The sequence below is a fragment of the Amphiura filiformis genome, chromosome 10 (assembly GCF_039555335.1).
Source record: "Amphiura filiformis chromosome 10, Afil_fr2py, whole genome shotgun sequence".
NCBI lineage: Eukaryota > Metazoa > Echinodermata > Ophiuroidea > Amphilepidida > Amphiuridae > Amphiura > Amphiura filiformis.
The window spans coordinates 6,134,197-6,153,374 of record NC_092637.1 but is presented as its reverse complement, the minus strand read 5'-3'; the positions used below and the strand labels follow the sequence as shown (position 1 = coordinate 6,153,374).

Here is a 19,178-nt window from a genome sequence, read left to right as displayed (position 1 = left end):
AATGGGTTGATTCCATTCCAAATCTACATCTCTGATGGAGATTCAGGTAATATCTTCCATACGGGGTGTATGGATTTCAACTGGAATAGTCCAATATAACTGTATGCTACAATGTACATGAGAGAGGGTATAGAGTGTGTGGGTTAGATATGTACCGCAATAACAAGACTCGGTACATATCTGTGGTTATATAACTAGTGCATGTACAGAAGGCCAATTCTGAAGAAAAAAAATCAGTTTTGATAAATTTATTTTTTATTTTTACAGCAAAATTGACAAAAATGTTTTAAAATTTTGGCACATTTAGCTTCATCTTCAATATAAATCATCTCAAAACTAAATAATTTTTTATTTATTTTATTTTTTTGTCTTTTTTTTACGGGAGGGGAGTCATTGACAATGAGCATCATGCATTACCAACGTCTCTCAAAAAGCACCCTGAGCGAGCACTAGCATCCACAACATGCTCATCTATCAGGGCACAGTTCTTTAACCCCAATACATTTGTAAATTCATTGAATGACCTTGTGAAAATTTGGGTACAAAACTCATACTCTCCAACTTGAGGTCAAATTTTGCACTATGATTGTTTAATTGAAGTCATTGAACTATGCAATTGGGATGAGGAAATTGCGGTCCATAGTGAAGTATTTGCAAGGAGGGGAAAGAGAGCAGGGAACAGGGACGTGAAGAGCAGGGAGGGAGGGAGTTTGAGAGCTTGGGAGAGGGATGGTTGAGGGGGAGGTGACAGAGACGAGGGAAGAGAGAGTAAGAGATGAAGAGGGAGGGAGAGAGTGTGGCGAGAGAGAAAAGGGGAGAAGCAGAGACAAATAGACAGCAAAGAATGAGATAGGCAGAATGAAGGAGAGTGTTAAGTGGGGAGCTCTTATGAATCCGTAGAATTTCACTGTAATAGTGGGGACATTTTTGCAAAGTGGGAACACCACTAAGTCCCCACAATTATGGTGTGTCAGAAAAATGAGAAAGACATGAGGGGCAATCCTATGTATCCCATGACAATCACATATCAAGTCTTTGCACACTAGTGCCATACCTTGCACTCCTCCCAATGAGGGACAACCCTATGTATCCCATGACAATTACATATCAAGTCTTTGCACACTAGTGTCATACATTGCACTCCTTCCAATGAGTGGCAACCCTATGTATCCCATGACAATTACATATCAAGTCTTTGCACACTAGTGTCATACCTTGCACTCCTCCCAATGAGGGGCAACCCTATGTATCCCATGACAATTACATATCAAGTCTTTGCACACTAGTACCATACCTTGCACTCCTCCCAATGAGGGGCAATCCTATGTATCCCATGACAATTACATATCAAGTCTTTACACACTAGTACCATACCTTGCACTCCTCCCAATAAGGGGCAACCCTATGTATCCCATGACAATTACATATCAAGTCTTCGCACACTAGTGCCCTACCTTGCATTCCTCCCAATGAAGGGCAACCCTATGTATCCCATGACAATTACATATCAAGTCTTTGCACACTAGTGCCATACCTTGCACTCCTCCCAATGAGCGGCAACCCTATGTATCCCATGACAATAACATATCAAGTCTTTGCACACTAGTGCCATACCTTGCACTCCTCCCAATGAGGGGCAACCCTATATATCCCATGACAATTACATATCAAGTCTTTGCACACTAGTGCCATACCTTGCACTCCTCCCAATGAGGGGCAACCCTGTGTATCCCATGACAATTACATATCAAGTCTTTGCACACTAGTGCCATACCTTGCACTCCTCCCAATGAGGGGCAACCCTATGTATCATATGACAATTACATATCAAGTCTTTGCACACTAGTGCCCTACCTTGCACTCCTCCCAATAAGGGGCAACCCCATGTATCCCATGACAATTACATATCAAGTCTTTGCACACTAGTGCCATACCTTGCACACCTCCCAATGAGGGGCAACCCTATGTATCCCATGACAATTACATATCAAGTCTTTGCACACTAGTGCCATACCTTGCACTCCTCCCAATGAGGGGCAACCCTATGTATCCCATGACAATTACATATGAAGTCTTTGCACACTAGTGCCATACCTTGCACTCCTCCCAATGAGGGGCAACCCTATGTATCCCATGACAATTACATATCAAGTCTTTGCACACTAGTGCCATACCTTGCACTCCTCCCAATGAGGGGCAACCCTATGTATCCCATGACAATTACATATGAAGTCTTTGCACACTAGTGCCATACCTTGCACTCCTCCCAATGAGGGGCAACCCTATGTATCCCATGACAATTACATATCAAGTCTTTGCACACTAGTGCCATACCTTGCACTCCTCCTCTCAATAAGGGGCAACCCTATGTATCCCATGACAATTACATATTAAGTCTTTGCACACTAGTGCCATACCTTGCACTCCTCCCAATAAGGGGCAACCCTATGTATCCCATGACAATTACATATCAAGTCTTTGCACACTAGTGCCATACCTTGCACTCCTCCCAATAAGGGGCAACCCTATGTATCCCATGACAATTACATATGAAGTCTTTGCACACTAGTGCCATACCTTGCGCTCCTCCCAATGAGGGGCAACCCTATGTATCCCATGACAATTACATATCAAGTCTTTGCACACTAGTGCCATACCTTGCACTCCTCCTCTCAATAAGGGGCAACCCTATGTATCCCATGACAATTACATATTAAGTCTTTGCACACTAGTGCCATACCTTGCACTCCTCCCAATAAGGGGCAACCCTATGTATCCCATGACAATTACATATCAAGTCTTTGCACACTAGTGCCATACCTTGCACTCCTCCCAATAAGGGGCAACCCTATGTATCCCATGATAATTACATATCAAGTCTTTGCACACTAGTGCCATACCTTGGACTCCTCCCAATGACGGGCAACCCTATGTATCCCATGACAATTACATATCAAGTCTTTGCACACTAGTGCCATACCCTGCACTCCTCCCAATGAGGGGCAACCCTATGTATCCCATGACAATTACATATTAAGTCTTTGCACACTAGTGCCATACCTTGCACTCCTCCCAATGAGGGGCAACCCTATGTATCCCATGACAATTACATATCAAGTCTTTGCACACTAGTGCCATACCTTGCACTCCTCCCAATGACGGGCAACCCTATGTATCCCATGACAATTACATATGAAGTCTTTGCACAATAGTGTCATACCTTGCACTCCTCCCAATGAGGGGCAACCCCATGTATCCCATGACAATTACATATCAAGTCTTTGCACACTAGTGCCATACCTTGGACTCCTCCCAATGAGGGGCAACCCTATGTATCCCATGACAATTACATATTAAGTCTTTGCACACTAGTGCCATACCTTGCACTCCTCTCAATAAGGGACAACCCTATGTATCCTATGACAATTACATATCAAGTCTTTGCACACTAGTGCCATACCTTGCACTCCTCCCAATGAGGGGCAACCCTATGTATCCCATGACAATTACATATCAAGTCTTTGCACAATAGTGCCATACCTTGCACTCCTCCCAATAAGGGGCAACCCTATGTATCCCATGACAATTACATATTAAGTCTTTGCACACTAGTGCCATACCTTGCACTCCTCCCAATGAGGGGCAACCCTATGTATCCTATGACAATTACATATCAAGTCTTTGCACACTAGTGCCATACCTTGCACTCCTCCCAATGAGGGGCAACCCTATGTATCCTATGACAATTACATATCAAGTCTTTGCACACTAGTGCCATACCTTGCACTCCTCCCAATAAGGGGCAACCCTATGTATCCCATGACAATTACATATCAAGTCTTTGCACACTAGTGCCATACCTTGCACTCCTCCCAATAAGGGGCAACCCTATGTATCCCATGACAATTACATATCAAGTCTTTGCACACTAGTGCCATACCTTGGACTCCTCCCAATGAGGGGCAACCCTATGTATCCCATGACAATTACATATCAAGTCTTTGCACACTAGTGCCATACCTTGCACTCCTCCCAATGAGGGGCAACCCTATGTATCCTATGACAATTACATATCAAGTCTTTGCACACTAGTGCCATACCTTGCACTCCTCCCAATGAGGGGCAACCCTATGTATCCCATGACAATTACATATGAAGTCTTTGCACACTAGTGCCATACCTTGCACTCCTCCCAATGAGGGGCAACCCTATGTATCCCATGACAATTACATATCAAGTCTTTGCACACTAGTGCCATACCTTGCACTCCTCCCAATAAGGGCAACCCTATGTATCCCATGACAATTACATATCAAGTCTTTGCACACTAGTGCCATACCCTGCACTCCTCCCAATGAGGGGCAACCCTATGTATCCCATGACAATTACATATTAAGTCTTTGCACACTAGTGCCATACCTTGGACTCCTCCCAATGAGGGCAACCCTATGTATCCCATGACAATTACATATCAAGTCTTTGCACAATAGTGCCATACCTTGCACTCCTCCCAATAAGGGCAACCCTATGTATCCCATGACAATTACATATTAAGTCTTTGCACACTAGTGCCATACCTTGCACTCCTCCCAATGAGGGGCAACCCTATGTATCCCATGACAATTACATATCAAGTCTTTGCACACTAGTGCCATACCTAGCACTCCTCCCAATGACGGGCAACCCTATGTATCCACATGACAATTACATATCAAGTCTTTGCACACTAGTGCCATACCTTGCACTCCTCCCAATGAGGGGCAACCCTATGTATCCCATGACAATTACATATGAAGTCTTTGCACACTAGTGTCATACCTTGCACTCCTCCCAATGAGGGGCAACCCTATGTATCCCATGACAATTACATATCAAGTCTTTGCACACTAGTGCCATACCTTGCACTCCTCCCAATGAGGGGCAACCCTATGTATCCCATGACAATTACATATCAAGTCTTTGCACACTAGTGCCATACCTTGGACTCCTCCCAATGAGGGACAACTCTATGTATCCCATGACAATTACATATCAAGTCTTTGCACACTAGTGCCATACCTTGCCCTCCTCCCAATGAGGGGCAACCCTATGTATCCCATGACAATTACATATCAAGTCTTTGCACACTAGTGCCATACCTTGCACTCCTCCCAATAAGGGGCAACCCTATGTATCCCATGACAATTACATATCAAGTCTTTGCACACTAGTGCCATACCTTGCACTCCTCCCAATGAGGGGCAACCCTATGTATCCCATGACAATTACATATCAAGTCTTTGCACACTAGTGCCATACCTTGCACTCCTCCCAATGAGGGGCAACCCTATGTATCCTATGACAATTACATATCAGGTCTTTGCACACTAGTGCCCTACCTTGCACTCCTCCCAATAAGGGGCAACCCCATGTATCCCATGACAATTACATATCAAGTCTTTGCACACTAGTGCCATACCTTGCCCTCCTCCCAATGAGGGGCAACCCTATGTATCCCATGACAATTACATATCAAGTCTTTGCACACTAGTGCCATACCATGCTCTCCTCCCAATGAGGGGCAACCATATGCATCCCATGACAATTACATATCAAGTATTTGCACACTAGTGCCATACCTTGCCCTCCTCCCAATGAGGGGCAACCCTATGTATCCCATGACAATTACATATCAAGTCTTTGCACACTAGTGCCATACCATGCTCTCCTCCCAATGAGGGGCAACCATATGCATCCCATGACAATTACATATCAAGTATTTGCACACTAGTGCCATACCATGCTCTCCTCCCAATGAGGGGCAACCCTATGTATCCCATGACAATTACATATCAAGTCTTTACACACAAGTGCCATACCTTGCACTCCTCCCAATGAGGGGCAACCCTGTGTATCCCATGACAATTACATATCAAGTCTTTGCACACTAGTGCCATACCTTGCACTCCTCCCAATGAGGGGCAACCCTATGTATCCTATGACAATTACATATCAAGTCTTTGCACACTAGTGCCATACCTTGCACTCCTCCCAATGAGGGGCAACCCTATGTATCCCATGACAATTACATATTAAGTCTCTGCACACTAGTGCCATACCTTGCACTCCTCCCAATGAGGGGCAACCCTATGTATCCCATGACAATTACATATCAAGTATTTGCACACTAGTGCCATACCTTGCACTCCTCCCAATGAGGGACAACTCTGTGACAATTACATATCAAGTCTTTGCACACTAGTGCCATACCTTGCACTCCTCCCAATGAGGGGCAACCCTATATATCCCATGACAATTACATATTAAGTCTTTGCACACTAGTGCCATACCTTGCACTCCTCCCAATAAGGGACAGGTACTGCACAAACAGATCTACAACTCCACGTTTAATTTGATCAATTTCACGCAGCAATTTCAAGCACCCCAAATTTCTGCTCACATTAACAAAACCACCACCGTCTTCTCGATAAGTAAATAATACATATGGAAAAGAAAATACTACTGTATTCACATACCATGCATTGAATTTGTAATTATGATTTAAACTGAAAGCAAACATTTGATGATGTAACATGGAAAAGTTGTAAAAATATGGCGTGAAAATTGAGAGGGCAAATTATGCACGAGATGCATGCACATAAGATGAATTTCCACGAATTCCTAGTTAGCTGAGCACGAGCCTGGTTTATATAGATCTTGCTGCCTGCTACACGCAGACTGCCTATAGATGTATAGTATGCATGCCAGCATTGCCTGCCATTGATTGCATGGCTGCTATGCAGTGTGTATGTACTCTATGCATGTATGCTTGATATATATGACGATGACATTTGCAACAACAATCACTGTAATTCAGTGTCATGTTTTCAATTGATTTGAAAATCTGCACCCAATTCTGGCCATTTTTATTTTAAAAAACATGTTGAACAATCGAGTCATATATGCATGGATAAAATAATGCATGGACCTCGGCATGTAACATTTTTAAACCACTTTTATCGTACCAGATTGTATTGCTTCTTCAACATAAAACTTAATGCAACATACTCATGTTGCTGCTGATACAAACGCTGTGATCTTACAACATTCCAAACCTTGAGGACACAGTTCATTAAGCCCCAATATATTTAAACATTCAATAAATCCTTTTGTATGTTCTGGGTACTAAACTCATACTCTAGAAGTTGAGGTCAAATTTGGTTGAACAATCTATGCCATGGAGAGTATTGGGGTTCAGGCTGAGTAAAAAATAAAACATGTTTGATGTTTCTCATCCTCCTCGCTTCCTTTTTGAGGCTACTTCATATATATATATATATATATATTTTAATTCAGTTTGAAGAAAGATCTCTAGGAGGTTGGGATGCTTTTATAGCCTTGCTTACAATGCAAGAAATACTTCTGGCAGGTTTTGTGATCATTAGAGGGGCTTACCTACCAGAACAATAAAATTAAACGTTTTCAGACATTCTATAAACGCTTAATACATGGCCCAATATGGATATTTATACTAATTTTTCTATAAAATATTAAAAATTAAAAGCCCTTTTTCTATTCCTGTATTGTAATACAGCAAGAACCTTCAGTGGAACCAGTTCGCGGCAGATTTGAACCCCTGCTTTCTGCCTATATAAAAAAAAAGCGTGGCGAGAAACATGTTTTTATATATTATATAGTTTTTTCAAAAAGACGTAAAATTCACCTAGCAGGTTTAAATTGCTAATAATTATATGATGTATTTTTTTTAAGTTGTTCTTTGTATGGAAAAACAGTCAAGGGAAAATGAATATAATAAACATAATTTCCTGTCGAACAGGCCACTCACTGTCTTCCATGGTATATTTTGAGTGGTTAAGGCACAGGTCTCAGTAAACCTGCGGTCCTGGGTATGATTTGGTCATTTTTTCTGCTTGCCTCCTTTATTATTTGCAAAATTGTGTTTATTATATTGTTCTTTGTAACTCTTTTTATCTTGTTGCATCTTGGTGTAGAATGTCCCATTATAGATGGTGCATTAAGGGTAGACTAGGTATTGTTGGTTAAAGCAGCCAAAAAAATTGATTTTCATTATCTAAATCTAAATATTATTGAAAAATAACACTTTGATGTTTTGCAAAAGTTCATTCTACATATCATATACTTGCTTGATTTATTGTTGTTAATGAGTTACTTACGTTTTACAAAAGTGTTGTTGTTTCAGCCCACTTTACAACATAACGCAAGAACTGCAGGACCTACAAAAGTATATCTGTAATATTTGAATTCTTCTGGAATGCACAAACCGCTAAAATATTTCACTGAAATTTACTTCAAATTTATCATTACTTGCCTTTAGGAGTCTTATTTGCAGATTCATGACTTTTTTCTTTGGCTACGCTGCCAATTTCACATATGTGAATCGCCATATTGGATTACCTGCTTCAAGATAGAAACACTTTGTTGATATTTTTACAGTGTTTTTGATCCAATTGTTTCAGTGTTTTTGATACTGAAGAAATCAGATTTCCCTAAAGTGGGTAAAACATAATTTTTGGAAAACTGAAAACAACACAGAACTTAACATTAACAAAACAGAGAACTTTGGTCTCTAGATTAGGGTCAGAGTTAGTCAGAGACCAGTAAATCTATTGTTAAGGAAAAGCCTGACAGATATTTTAAGCATGCATGATGTGTGCATCAATTTGCACTGTTATGATGTCTATAAATAATATACTGGGCAAAAAATAGAGGCCAGTAGAATCTACCCAATGGCCTGCTGAAAATTTATGACAACTGTGTGTGAAGTATGCAGATATTTGTCAATTTTACATAAAATACACTATTCTAGCGCTAGTGAAAAAAAAACATAATTATCTAAATTTGGAAAAAATATATTGTAAGTAAGAGGAACAACATTTTATGTATATGCTACGCACTACATGTCATACACATGTTAATGGTGGCTTGCCAGCCTGCCTGCCTAACACACACACACTCACAATGATAGCTTGGCTAGCTTTATAAACGCACTGCCTCCTAACTGCCATACATACGCATTAACCCGCTGAGAACTACCTGCCGATCTAACATTACCTTCGATTGGTCAATTACATGATATCTTCACTTTAATCACCAATCAGAATGGAGCTTTTAAATACCCCCCATTTTTTTTGCATGGTGAAATTATTCTACCAATGTTGCTGATTGGTCCAATTGATAATGAAAACTTCTTTTTGGCCAATCGGCAGTAGTTCTCATGGGTTAATACACATGGGAAATTTTCCAACCAAAGCTCACGAGATGCCCAAAAGGAGCATGTTGCCGACTCTATCACCATGTCCTGTTACTTGTTACTATTTCATGCTGCGAAAAGAATCAGTTTTTTAGGATCTGATTTTTCCACAAATTTAAACTCTCAACATTGACAGGTAGCAAATTCTATAGAATACGCATAATGGGCTATTCCAGTTGAAATCCATACACCCCCTGTGGAAGATATGACCTTAATCTTCCACACAGGGAGTGTGGATTTCAAATGTAGAATACCTGAATGGGTTGATTCCATTCGAAATCTACATCTCTGATGGAGATTCAGGTAATATCTTCCATACGGGGTGTATGGATTTCAACTGGAATAGTCCAATATAACTGTATGCTACAATGTACATGAGAGAGGGTATAGAGTGTGTGGGTTAGATATGTACCGCAATAACAAGACTCGGTACATATCTGTGGTTATATAACTAGTGCATGTACAGAAGGCCAATTCTGAAAGAAAAAAAATCAGTTTTGATAAATTTATTTTTTATTTTTACAGCAAAATTGACAAAAATGTTTTAAAATTTTGGCACATTTAGCTTCATCTTCAATATAAATCATCTCAAAACTAAATAATTTTTTATTTATTTTATTTTTTTGTCTTTTTTTTTACGGGAGGAGTCATTGACAATGAGCATCATGCATTACCAACGTCTCTCAAAAAGCACCCTGAGCGAGCACTAGCATCCACAACATGCTCATCTATCAGGGCACAGTTCTTTAACCCCAATACATTTGTAAATTCATTGAATGACCTTGTGAAAATTTGGGTACAAAAACTCATACTCTCCAACTTGAGGTCAAATTTTGCACTATGATTGTTTAATTGAAGTCATTGAACTATGCAATTGGGATGAGGAAATTGCGGTCCATAGTGAAGTATTTGCAAGGAGGGAAAGAGAGCAGGGAACAGGGGCGTGAAGAGCAGGGAGGGAGGGAGTTTGAGAGCTTGGGAGAGGGATGGTTGAGGGGAGGTGACAGAGGCGAGGGAAGAGAGAGTAAGAGATGAAGAGGGAGGGAGAGAGTGTGGCGAGAGAGAAAAGGGGAGAAGCAGAGACAAATAGACAGCAAAGAATGAGATAGGCAGAATGAAGGAGAGTGTTAAGTGGGGAGCTCTTATGAATCCGTAAATTTCACTGTAATAGTGGGGACATTTTTGCAAAGTGGGAACACCACTAAGTCCCCACAATTATGGTGTGTCAGAAAAATGAGAAAGACACTGTTTCAAAGAGTAAAGACTAGGTAGAGGCCCCCCCACCTATCTTGACGTTTTACGTGCATGCCCAGGGAGGTAGTAGGGAGGAGGGTTTGGTGTTAGAATAGTTTTTAAAAAAAGTGGGGACAATCCAAAATGGCCCTCAGAAAAATTGAGAGATTCAGAGAATTAGCTCTCTCAACTTTTAAGGAAGTATATACTGGGGTGAGAGAGTGGGTATGTCAAATAAAAATAGGGTGCTATATCAAACTAGTGACATCAAAAAATTCTAGGACCTACAGTTAGCGTGCAGTGGGGACCAAATTCGCACAAAATGTCCCCACTATTACAGTTCGGCGAGGAGGGGAGAAGGAGAGAGAGGCAGGGAGGGAGGGAAGAGAGAAAAGGGGAGAGGGAGAGTGGCAGCAAAGAGCTTGGGAGAGGGATGGTTGAAGGGGGAGGGGACAGAGAAGAGGAAAGAGAAAGTGACAGATGAGCGGGAGGGGAGAGAGAGAAGGGGAGAGAGAGAGAGAGGCAGATAGACAGTAGCAGGGAAGGAAGGAAATATTCACTCAATTATAACAGCCATGCAGCAACCATACTGAGGAATGCTACTTGCTGTTATGATTAAATCAGAGCGATAACAAAATGTTGGAAATCTGTACTTGTATATTTAGGATTCAAATAAACACTGGCCGCTTATCATTTCAACTGCCACTTATGTGTGCCATGCAAGGCATTCCTGTCTAACAGGATTTAATTTTTTTTGCTGTGTTAATTTCTTGCTGTGTTAACTGTTCCAAATAGTTTTGCAGTGTTTTATTTGCTGCTTCAAACATATTGAAACCGGTAGGTTAAAAATATTTTTGCATGGTTTTCGCAGCTGCCTATTGAACCACAAAAATTAAACCACCACAAAAATTTTCTGTCATGGAGTATCCAAGTTCTTGGAGGATTTGATTTCAGTAGCATAAACAAAATCAACATGTCTTACATGTCTCAATGCCAATAATATCATTGTCTACACACAGCAAAGTAATTAAAGACTCATTCAGTGATTTGCTCATCTGGACGATCGTAAAAATGATCAAAATTCAGATTTTGGTACCTTTGTCATTGTCATAGATACATGTGCTAACATAGCCTGCAAGTGGTTCAATCGAAAATTGTGTATTTAGGACAAAATATGGCATTTACATGAATTTGTTAATTTGTATACTGACAGTATATAAATATTAGCTACATATGCATTTGAATGGGGCTTCACTGTTTTCTTTGTTTTTTGCAAATTTTTTCATTCCAAAAATACCAAATGACAATTTGAATGACTTATCCTTCACTTTTAAGCAATGTATAAACAATTTAATTTTTTTACACTAGATCACTGAATGGGACTTTAAGGTACCAGTTATTTTCAGCCCTGTATATTCTAACCAAAGACAGATATGTCATAATTAGAATCAGCAGCCAATAGCTGCATCTTTTAACTCGGATCTAAGACCTGTTGTTGAAATCAGTCAAAAAATAAAAACATGGTGATCCAAAATCCCAAGGAACATGCAAATTCAGAAGTTTTATCTCATGTCTATTTCATTGCAAAATAAATTGGAAATTAGGCATGGGAACGTTAAATGCATGTACCATTAAACGCACGCATGATCCGTTAAAATTTTAGCAATTGTGGTAAACGTGTAACACGCAAGTAATTTCTAACCTTCAATTTTCCATTTTTCAATGCTAATCAACATTTGAAAGTAACAAAATCTGAAGACGACCTTAATAATTTAAATGATACTTGCTCAAAACATTCATTATTTAACACTAATACGTCGAATAATGCATAGTTTCTGACATGTTTGGGCCGTTAACTTCGCAAATTGTACCTTAGGTACGGCGCCATTGGTACTAACATATTCTGTTAGAAATTCCGGTTTTGTGAGGTGCACCGCACCTATCGTATATTCGTGAAATCTTGCTGCCAGACGGGGCTGGATCAATGCGTGTTAATACGTTAAACGCACGCATCACTGATGTGTTAAACGTTTAGAAAAATAAACAGAATAAGTCCAGATTTGAGTGACACAACTCCAGATTTGGGTCACGCAAGTCCAGATTTGAGATACACACGTTTAGGTGTGAGTCATGCAATTCCAGATTTGAGTCATGTCATCGTGATTTGAGTCACAAAGTCCAGATTTGAGTCACACACATTCAGGTGCGAGTCATGTAATTCCAGATTTGATCACGTAAGTCGCAATATGAGTCATGCAAGTCCAGATTTGAGTCACACAAGTCCCAATTTGAGTCACACAAGTCCAGACTTGAGTCACACACATTCAGGTGTGAATCACCACAAGTCCATATTTGAGTCAAACAAGTCACAAGTCTAAATTTGAGTCTCTGAACTCAATTGAGTCAGCAATTTGAGTCATGATTTGAGTCTCATTTTAACCTACCTTGCTTTTCTTCCCCGTCATCTTTTCCTTTCAGTTCTGGACTATCTGCAGCAGAAGCAGAATCTGAAGACAAACAAACAAAAAACAAACAAACATTTTCACAATTAATATTTGATCAATAATTCAATAAATCACATATTGATTACAGAAAAATGACTGCATCAGTTGCTTTGGAACCTAGGAATATCCTGAGAGGCACAGCCCCAAAGGATAATTCTTTGTAATGGTGATGTACTTATATGGTGATGCACTTACGTAATACATGGATTGCCACAAAGAACGAGTAGAAACATAGCTAGACCATTCCCCAGTTTTGGCACCAATGCATGACAATCCTACATGTTCTCCGCTATGCAATTACCAGTGGCTTATCAGGGTGGGGTCAAGGGAGGCAGGGAATAGGGGGGCATGAGCCCCAACACCAGTACTTACTGCTACCAAATAAATAAAAGATGGCACTTGATATAGACCTGCATACCCTGGTATACCATCTAATAATTATCAACAAAAATTCTTCTAGTCAGTTTTGTAACATAATTTTTACATTCAAATATTATATAGGGTGTCCCAAAACATCCTGTACAAAAAGGGATGAAAATCTTCATTATTACAACAATGTATAACCCATTACAACTAATTGACCATGTCTGAGATTTTGTTACCAACAATGCTCCAGGACCACAACTACTTTACTAACTCTATAAGGCAGCTATTTAATCTTATATACCTCATATATAGATTCCTGTCATCTGATTGGTTAAAAGTGCAGTCATTGAATTAGCTATGCCCTCCTTTTTAAGAATTACGTAAAAACTGAACTATTCCCGGCAATAGTCTTTTAAAAGACTATTCCCGGAATAATCATTTTCACATCATCGGGCAGCGATCGCGTGTTCGCATACGCAGCGATCGCGTGTTCGCATTACGCACGTGGCTCCAACGCGATGCCTGCCAGTTGCGGTGACGCGATCGGTTCATAACGAAAAACTTTATTTGTAAATTTTACCATGGCCTATGAACAATAAAATAGGCCTTTTAACCAATCAGATGACAAAAATCTATATTAATTGGTATATAAAACAAATATTGACTGCTTTATTAGGGACATGGTTAAGATTATAGGCCAGCGGTGATCTCAAAACCATGCTATGACCCTCGGCTGCGCTCGGGTCATAGCATGGTTTTGAGATCACCTTGGGCCTATAATATTAACCATGCCCCTCATAGCAGTCAATATTTGTATAATATTAACTGGATACAGTCTTGGGATAATCACCATAAAGAGCTCCTCTATAAGATAGATTAAACAAGAACTGTCTTTAAAAAAGACAAAACCACAGATGGAGATCATAAAACGAGTATCGCTCAAGGAGCGATTTTGGTTAACAAAATCTAATATAATAATTGTATTGTAACAGATTATTGGCATAATTTACATTTGCGCCAGTCATACAACCAAACTTCGCACAGCAAAATTTTTCTATGCTACACAATATAATGAAAGCAGTATGAATTGCCATGCACATCAAAAACAAAATGAGAACGACGTCCATAAATGCAATGCAGATGGTGCGTCTGGTGCATGGTAATGAAAATACAACAATAACATGAAATCAATTTGATAATGCACAACAAAATTATAACCCATTACCACCATTAACGACAAAATGGGCTGTTCAAGTTGAAATCCATACACCCCCCTATTAGCCTACCCCCTGTGAAAAACATGACCTTAATCTTCCATACAGGGAGTCTGAATTTCAAATGGGGGTTACCTGAATAGATAATTCCATTTGAAATCTACATCCCCAGTGTGGGAGATTAAGGTCATGTCTTCCATAGGGGGTTTATGGATTTCAAATGGAATTGCCCATTATGTGTGTCATCATTTGAAAACAATCACTTTGCGCTTGTGCACTGTGACTGGCCAAATGGTAGTCTCATTCATACGGACACTTTATCTTAAGACTAGAGCTTGCATTTAATGCCCGAGTTCTGCCCACATGGTTATTGAGAGTCACTGTGTGCCCAACTTAATATACACATAGCTTGGGCTAACCTGTTCACATGAGGGAACTTTCTAGCTTAAAGCCCTAAAAGTTTTGGATCAAAATTAAGTCTCATTCACACTGACACTTTTTAAGATTAAAGCTTGTATTTTATAATGCTAGAGTTCTGTCCACATGGTGATTGAAGAGTCCCATATGCCCTAATGAATATGTACACAAATATATTAGACATATTTTGGTGTACCATCAACTGGGTTTCGTAAATTGAACCCTGTTCACTTGGCAAAGACCAACATTTCTTTGGCTTAAATCAAAGGCTCAAACTTTGGATTGCTAGACACAGCTCACACTATTATAAGCCAAAGTTACGCTTAAGTTTAACCAAGTGATAGTTGAGCTAACAATAATGACCACAATGTAACTGTGATAAATAGTCTATTTATCTACCTCCAGTTAGTTGCACTAGCTTTGAAGTTCAGTATGTTCTGCATTAGCTTAGAGTTACTTTGTATGTGTACATACTTTTACATGCGCGATCAACATGGCGCATGTGTACACGCAAGAAACAATGCTAGTGTCGCTGACCGGTGGATATCGACTATATACAATGTACTTAATAGAATATTGAGGGTATAAATGTGTGAGCAAAATGTGTGAATAAAGTTAACAGCATTGTTGTTAGATGGTTAGGTTAGTAAGAAAATAATAGTTTAAAACAAATGATTATTATATGACAAATGGGTATAAAAACATGTCTCAAAATTTTAAACAGAAACTTTTTTATAGTGTTTCAAATACCCTGCAACATATGTGTGTACACTATCACATATCAGTGGCTTGTCCAGAGGGGTCGCCTCCAAGGTTTCTGAAAAATCATGCAAAGCAGCATAGTTTGGGCAGGTACTTAGCTCCCGGACTAGCCACTGTCAGGTTCTGGACATTTAGGCTTCAACATGAAAGGTCCAAGTTTTGAAATATTTTCTCAAAATTTCAAGAGCTGTCTCAAGAACCACTAAACCAATACTGGGCTTGTTTGTACTCATTTTAATGCATTTTTCATACTGATTCCAAAAATATTGTTAAAATCTACAATTCTGAAATTGTAGAATTTTTAAAGAAATTTAGAACAAGTCGTCTCGACACCTGTGTGAAGAGTGTTAATAGTGTACAGGAAAACTGACCAATTTGTTACATAATGCTTTCCTGTCTGGACAAAGTAGGTTCTGATGATGCGGTTATTGCAATGTGCATATCATCAGACAATATAAATTCTTTACACACTCTAGTCCATTTGGGTTCCTTGACACAGTAGCGTTTGCGTGTGAATGCGTAATCGAAGGCGTTGTATCTATAGGGCAGCAGTCACTTCGCACCGCATCACACACTACTTTGATTTATGTGTGTATCATATGCGGACCTACTGTCTCTAGAAAGCCAAATGGACTTTAGAGACGATACCGTCTCGAGAAAGCTTCATGGACTATAGCAAATATTATTTATTTATGTTAATGCAATGCTTCAGCTACCATGTGATCATGTATGTATGTGTAGGTGGGGTGGGGTGCGTTTGTTTACAGTGCCAAACGAGGACACACACCTGATTTGTAATGATCAAAAGAGGACATTCATGCAATGGGGGACCACCCTCGCTTTTTCTAATAGCTGTAATGGATTGCTTATTTCATTGGATAGTGAAGTTATGTCCTCTGAAAAGGTGTTTACCCAACATCCATGTTTGATAGCGGGGACATGTAGGGGTGTGTGAGGTGTGTGTGGGGTGTGTGTGGGGTGTGTGTTGGGAAATGCCCAACCGAGAATGTTGACAAGAATACACTTCATACATTACAGGTGTACATGTGATATCATCAAAACTTAGAAAGTGCTTCCACAATTTTTTATATCCAAAGTGCTTCCACAATTTTTTATTTCCAAATGTGCAGTTTCTGATTTGATTGTTAGCTTGTTTTAGTAGAAAGCACTTACTAGTGAAACTAAGCTGCTGATGCTGATGTTCATGCATGCGTGTGAACATGGTTAAATACTTACGCCTAAAATTATTTTTTGTCGTAACCGAACTGACTGTAATTTTTCAAAAACAAAAGAGAAATATTGTTCTTTTCGTCCCTTATGTTTTTGATCCCAGACAAGAAACGTCAAATTTTCCTACGCTCATATAGTATGTGATTTGGTCATACCATAATTGTCTGTAATAAACGGGGGCATTGCATTTTTCCAATAGGAGGGGTGGGGTGTTTATTTGAAGTGAATTTTCAGTGAATAAAACTTAAAAATCAGGTTCAATTTTCCAATGGTGCTCCTGTTAAAAGGAGGGATTTATGACTTTACTAATACTACTACTAATGGTGACGCTCATGGAATCGTGTGGAAAATGACATTTTCGTGGTAAATACAACAAAATTACACCCGTAAGTGCATGGAATTAGTGAAATTCTACAGTGCAACAGAGCATTAATGCCCAAAATTTAAAATATACACTACACATAAAAAATACTACTACATGGGATTTTCAACATATAAGAATCCTAACAATCAAGTACCAACATGCACAGTTTTGTCCTTATATCACTTTTGTGTTTTTAACAAAATGTTATCAAACCTCTACTGTGATTGGCAGCTGCATAAGGCATCTCTTTGATAGCTGATAATGCCCAGCCATTCAGCAAGTTGCTACTAAATGACCTTGATAGGCTTGAATGAGCACTGTCATCTGCTACAAAACCATCACCTGGTCACTCCATAATACTGCAGGGAACACAGTACTTTGACAATAGGATGAAAGACTCATTATTGATTACTATGATTAGGCGCGGATTTTAAAAGAACAGCTCCTGTGCGTGTATAGCCAAAAATTGGAATAGAATGTTTGGAATTTTGTAACTAAAATACTAAATGCATTTTGCAAAATGTGCTCTGACAAATCTATAAAGCATTTCATTAGCTTTAATTTGACATATTGCTTGACATGTTTGGAATTATGGTACATCATAAAAAAATATTTATTATCGCAAATTAATTAATCAATATCCATTAATTAAAAAAATAAATACAAATATGCAAATTTTCTCTGACAGAATTGTAGGATTTGACAAGAGTCAATCTTTCTTGTAAGTTTGATTTTTATAACATATTTACTTTTGACGAAAAAAAAATAAATTCATTTTTTTCATACATTTCTTTTTATTATGCTAATTATATGAAAATGAATGAAAACGGGTCAAATTTTGCAACCTTATTAAAGATCAGAGTTTGATCAAAATATGTTGTAAGTGACATCTTTCACTTTAATCTAGATTTTAAATTATGTGTCAATCTGTCCAAAATTCAGTTTTGGGCATTTATGCTCTGCTGCACTGTACCATAATTAGGCAATGAAACGGATGGAAGTTTGAGTCATAATAAGTTTTGTCCATGCAATTTAGCGATTGTCACCGACATGACTGATGCAAGTTTTTTTTAGTTTTAAACTTACTCACACGATATGGTATGGAAATTTTTGCATTTTTGTAAATTTTCATTGAAAAATGGGGGGGGGCATTTATTAGCGGGGGCGTTTATTACAGACAATACGGTATTCTATATTTCCAATAGACCATTGCAAATCAAAATCGGAAAAGTTCAGAAAATCAGGACATGTGCACCCAAAGCAGTTAAACTAGTGCCCCATGTCATTATGCCTCCATTTTTTCACCAACCGTCGAACTTGATGCAGCAACCAGAAAAAAATGGGTACCATCGTTCAACAAAATGGCAGATAAGTAATGTAAGGAATATGTACCCTTTTTAGCTGAAGTAAAGCTTATTTAGCCAATGTCAATATAGGGCCATCAGGTAAAATATAAAATATATTGAACTAACACTCCGCAATATGACAGTAAAGGAATGTAACATGCAAATGTTCGTTATTTTTTTGCACTTTGGATTTGGACAAATTGACACTTGGCATTGTAAAAATGAATCTTACACAAGACATGCCTCACACTTGATAGTGTCTTTAATGCAGATTTGTGTTCAGGCTAAATAGTTAAGTTAGTGTACAAGTGTTGATGACCGGAATAATAAACAAACAACACCTGTTTTCAGAAAACTTCCGATTTGAAATGGTCTATTGAGCAAATTCTATCACATTCTGTGAAAGTGGAAATTTTTGCGCATATAATTTTTCACTTTCCTGATTATGAACTCCTACGCTTGTTCTTAATA

General features: G+C 39.0%; 1 protein-coding gene across 3 annotated transcripts in view; it reads right to left on the bottom strand.

Annotated features, from left to right (window-relative positions):
• LOC140162440 (diacylglycerol kinase theta-like) overlaps positions 1-19,178 on the bottom strand; it is a 180,185-nt gene that overhangs the window by 64,252 nt on the left and 96,755 nt on the right. For 2 of the 3 annotated variants that reach the window (XM_072185678.1, XM_072185679.1), the window contains one exon: positions 12,949-13,011. In XM_072185678.1, coding sequence (XP_072041779.1) covers positions 12,949-13,011 — 63 coding nt within the window. Of the gene's footprint in view, positions 1-12,948; positions 13,012-17,003; positions 17,037-19,178 lie in introns of all 3 variants that reach the window. The other variant, XM_072185677.1, reaches the window with a different exon arrangement.